This window comes from Myotis davidii, unplaced genomic scaffold, assembly GCF_000327345.1.
Source record: "Myotis davidii unplaced genomic scaffold, ASM32734v1 scaffold440, whole genome shotgun sequence".
In the NCBI taxonomy this organism is placed as follows: domain Eukaryota; kingdom Metazoa; phylum Chordata; class Mammalia; order Chiroptera; family Vespertilionidae; genus Myotis; species Myotis davidii.
The window spans coordinates 282,859-287,636 of NW_006293698.1; the positions used below are offsets into that span (position 1 = coordinate 282,859).

A 4,778-nucleotide genomic window follows, 5' to 3' on the forward strand; every position below is an offset into this window, starting at 1 on the left:
ATACATCTTTTTATTAAGTTACAGGCGTTTCTCATGCTAGAGATAAAGTCCATACCCCAAAACATATGAACCTTCTCCAAATTTAGATATGAAAAAAAAATTTTTACTGATGGTTATATCATTGCACTTATGGAGATTTTTTAAAAAATTAATGGTGCTGCTTGTTTCATATGTAGCCCCTACCTTAAAAAAAAAAAAAAAAGAAAGAAAAAAGACTGGTAGAGAATGGTTTTCTCAATGGTTATACATCAATTATAAATGAAAAGCTTTAGGGATGAATGATCTTAGTTTCTCAGCTCATGTGTCTCTCATACAAAATAAGTTTCTAATAAAAATATACTTGCTTTTTATAACAAACATTACTGCCTCATATGCTTACATTTTATTCACATTGTAAAATTGAAGAAAACAAAAAAATGAGGTTGATACAAATTCAAAAGGTCTTAGGTGTTTGCATTCAAATTGTTTTTTGCAATATATTTTCATTTTAAAATTTATTGAAGGCTATTGTAAAAAAGCTAACAGGATTGCTATAAGTATGTAATAAAATGAATGTTTATAATTGATACTAACTTAATAAATTAATATGTATTTGCATATATATGGGTATAAACTATCATATAAACTAGCAAACATATAGGCATATTATGTTTATATTTTATGTATATATATGTCTATTATTACACCATACTTAATGATTTACCCAATGTTTAATTGAGTAATGAATTAGTTTAATGTAAACTTAAGCATAACATGATATTTACAGTATACCAACATTTACCTCTAGAAGCAAAACAATGCCAATAACAGGCACTTCAGTGAAAGAACAAGCCAAGTTCATATAGAAAATGGTAAAAATGAGAAAGAAATTATGAAAATATATACTTTTAATTTGCAGACATATAAACACTTTTGGTACAGTACAGACATGGGATGCCAAAACGCAAAATGATCCAGTTTAAGCTAACACATTACTTATTTATACAGATAATTTTGTTATAGCTCTCATAGAAAATAAAATTTCCAGCTCACACAATGAAAGTGATCAATTACTGATGAACCAGTTTGCTTCATTGCAAAGGATTCAGCAAAAGCTACATTATCAAATAAATCTGCTGCTGGGCTTACAAATACTCTTGGACTTAATCCAAAGGCAAAGAAAGGAAGCCAGAAATGGTAGTCAACAAACCTAAACAACAACAAAAAGAAAAGTATAACTTTCATAGAAAAGGCCCAACTACAACCAGTAGTCTACACCAGCTTCTACAATAATTCTGTTTTAATATGATTTTTTAAAGTTTCTTACGTGATGGATGACTTTAAGCATATAAATATCTAATATATAACCCAAGTATTAAGTACTGCTCACAAGTTTTGAAAGTACCAAAATGTGGTGAACACGTATGAAGCAATTAAGGATAGAAATATTTCTTGCTCTGGCTGTTTTCTGTGGACACAATTTCTAGTTATATTTTCTGTAAGGAAGGACATATGTATCTTTCCCCCTGTAATAATAGCAAGTTCAGTTGTAAAGCAAACAGATAGCAGTTTGAGTACACAGAAAGTGAAAGAGTCTTCAGCAGGCCAAATCTTTAATAACATATGGCAATGTTTTTATCCTTGCTAAAAAAAATTGCACTTCTTTGTAATGCCTTCTCTTTCAAACTACGCATGGCATACTTGTAAGGTAAACATTCTGTTTACAAATACATTTCTTTTTTTATCATACATTTAAGTGGGGTGAAAGTCAATTTATTTTAATTTTGTATTTGTTAAATATTAAAAACAATATATTTAAAATATACTTTCATTAATTTGATGTACAACAACTGTCATGAATAATAACCCAAAACAGTTATCTGCAAAGGAGCAGCTGTTGCCCTCTTGTGGTTAAAATACTTTTTAGAGAAAAAAATGCAATGTGTCATTTTCTTACCTTACTCCCAGGTTTTATCAATCATTTGCTTGGTGTATGAAACCTGCAAGTCATATCCAATATTTTTTATAATAGTTCTATAGCTGTTAGTACTAATTTTCATTAAAAATGCTGTACACATTTTATAACCTCTGATTTTGAATTTAAAAACCTGTAAACCGCTATTTACAATATAGTACAAGTTATAAATTAGTAGTCCTTCATTGGATCTCGTCCATACCACCTTGTGTAGGTGGTGAAGACTATCCAACGTCTATTAAAACATCTCTCTGTTATTCCACAATGAAGTATCAAATATTAGAAATATCCATCGGTTTCCTCTCTCTCATGTGCAGGTCAATTTTCCCTTTTAGTGGAATTTGTACTTCCAAACTTTCATCTTCCCTGGGATGCTTTTTCCCTTTCCTTAAGCAGATGTATATGCCCATCCCTGTTACCAGTGTGATAGAGCCCAAGCTGATTACAGACAGAGCTACTAAGGTGGGCACACAGGACACAGATTCAACCTTCCTATGAGTGGGTTCTATTGAGATCTGTGGCTCTTTCTCTTCTATATTAATGTCCGGTTCCTTTCTTAAAAGACTCTCAATGTAGCTCTCGTTGCTGACAGTGTCATTAACAAATAGGTTCACCATGACCGTGGAATAGAGAGGCTCAGGATAACCGTGGTCACTCACTTTCACCAGTAAACGATGGAGTCCATAATCCGTCTGCAGCAGTGCCTCTTCCAAAGTAATGTTGCCAGTTTTGGGGTCAATCCTAAAGGACTCGGGCCGAGGACCTCTCCTCCCTATGATGCTGTAAGCTATGACAGCATTCATGCCCGTGTCTTTGTCAACAGCGTAGACTTCTGTCACCGGGGAACCGGGGAGAGTAGAAGGCAGTACCAACAGGTAAGACATATTAGACTGAGGAAATAAAACCAGAGGAGGGTTGTCGTTGATATCAAGGAGGAGAATTGTGATTTTTGCGGTCGAGGAGAGGGCGGGCTCACCGCCGTCCACGGCTTCGACCCACAACGTATAGGAGCTTTGCTGCTCCCTGTCCAAAGAGACTTTAGCTCTCAGCATGCCCTTCCCTGTGTCTATGACAAAAATGTCACTCTGGTTCAACACGGACAGAGCGACCCATCCATTCCGCCCAGCATCGGCGTCCGTGACACTAATCACTCCGATTTCACCATAGCCGGGAAAGTTTTCTGGCACAAAAAAGCTGAAGTCCTTGTTGATGAACCGAGGGCTGTTGTCATTTTTATCCAACACCGTGAGAGCCACAGTGGCTACGGATTCCCTGGGTGGCTTCCCCATGTCAACAGCTCTGACTGTGTACCTGTACTTTTCTTTCTCTTCTCGGTCCAGCTGAGTAGAGACGGTCAGAATTCCCGTGACACTGTCCAAGGCAAAATACGACGGAGCATCGTGTCCCAGAAAGTATGAGACTTGGCCTCTCTCACCACTGTCAGCGTCTGTAGCACACAACTTAGTCAAAAAGGCATGGGGCGCATTGTTTTCTTCTATGGTTAGCTCTATCAAGGGTTGAAGGAAAACAGGAGTGTTATCATTGTCATCTAGAAGTTGAACTTTGATCATTTTTTTGACGTGAAATCCCTCAGAATTCCAGGCCACCACAGCTATTTCAAAGAACTGCTGTAGCTCATAATCCATAGGTTTTGTGGTTTCTAGCAAATACTCGTTATTGTATGGTTTGTAGGGCGATAACCTAAATGGCCCTTCGCCATCCAGATAGCAGTTCACCTTGTATTTACCTTCCGGATCTCTTACGGTGAAGAAAGCAATTGGAGTGTTAACAGGTTCCAGTTCTTTCAGGTACACGATACCATCTATCTCGTTCGCTATATAACGAGGGACGATTTCAGGTGGTCTGAAAATGACTTTGATAATGGACACCAGAGCAGTGATCACCGCAGGGATGCAGCCTGGCCCATTAGCAAGGATGGTGAGCTTGTGTGTCTGCAGAACACTCCCCCCGATCTTACTGGAAAGTTTAATGACGCCAGTGGTTTCATCCAGGTGGAATAAGTCCTTGGATGCTTGTGGAACTTTCTGGCTGTAAGAGTAGGCGATCTGAGCGTTGGTCCCCAAGTCTATATCCACAGCCTGGACAGCTGCAACCGGTGTGCCCACTGTAGCATTCCCATACACAGTGACATTGATCTGTGAGTCTGCGAACAGAGGGCAGTTGTCATTAATGTCACTTATGCCAATGGTGAGGGTGGCACTGCCCAACAGTGGTGGGGACCCACCATCCTCAGCTATGATGATGCTCACATACTGGTCTTGGGTCTCCCTGTCCAACAGGCCCATGACAATTAGGTAGGGCGTGCGCTCCCCGTTCTCATTCTCCTCCACGTCCAGGGTGAACATTCGGTGGTAGTCCAGTAGGCGGTAGGTCTGCACCCCGTTGGTGCCTACATCGGGGTCCATGGCAGGATGCTCTATGGCCAGTCGGGTGTTTACAGGTGCATTTTCTGGGACCCACACTGAGATTTGGGAAACGGGGAACTGCGGGGCATTGTCATTGATGTCCCGGATGGCGATCTTCACCTTCACAAACCTAAAATATTCCTGCGGCAGGACCAGCACATCCAGAAGCAAAAGACAAGAGTCCGAAGAAGGGGAGGAGGAAATGGAAATGCTGTCGCTCCAGGCAGCCCCTCCACCTCCTTCAAGACACAGGGCCTCACGGTCGATCTCCTGGGCGGAAGTGTGCAGCTCCCCAGAGCGGTTGTCTAGGGTCACGTACTGGCCACTCAGTCCCCGGGAGGCCAGGCTGAAGGAGAGAGGGGGGCTGGGCTCGGGGCGCGCGCGCGCAGGAGGCTGCG

At 40.4% G+C, this 4,778-nt stretch overlaps 1 protein-coding gene across 1 annotated transcript in view; it reads right to left on the reverse strand.

The window, feature by feature from the left end:
- Positions 1-869: 869 nt before the first annotated feature.
- PCDH20 (protocadherin 20) overlaps positions 870-4,778 on the reverse strand; it is a 5,204-nt gene continuing 1,295 nt past the window's right edge. Inside the window, exon 3 of the mRNA XM_006767267.2 lies at positions 870-4,773. Within this exon, the coding sequence (XP_006767330.1) occupies positions 2,227-4,773 (2,547 nt within the window). The 3' untranslated portion in view covers positions 870-2,226. The remainder of the gene's footprint in view (positions 4,774-4,778) is intronic.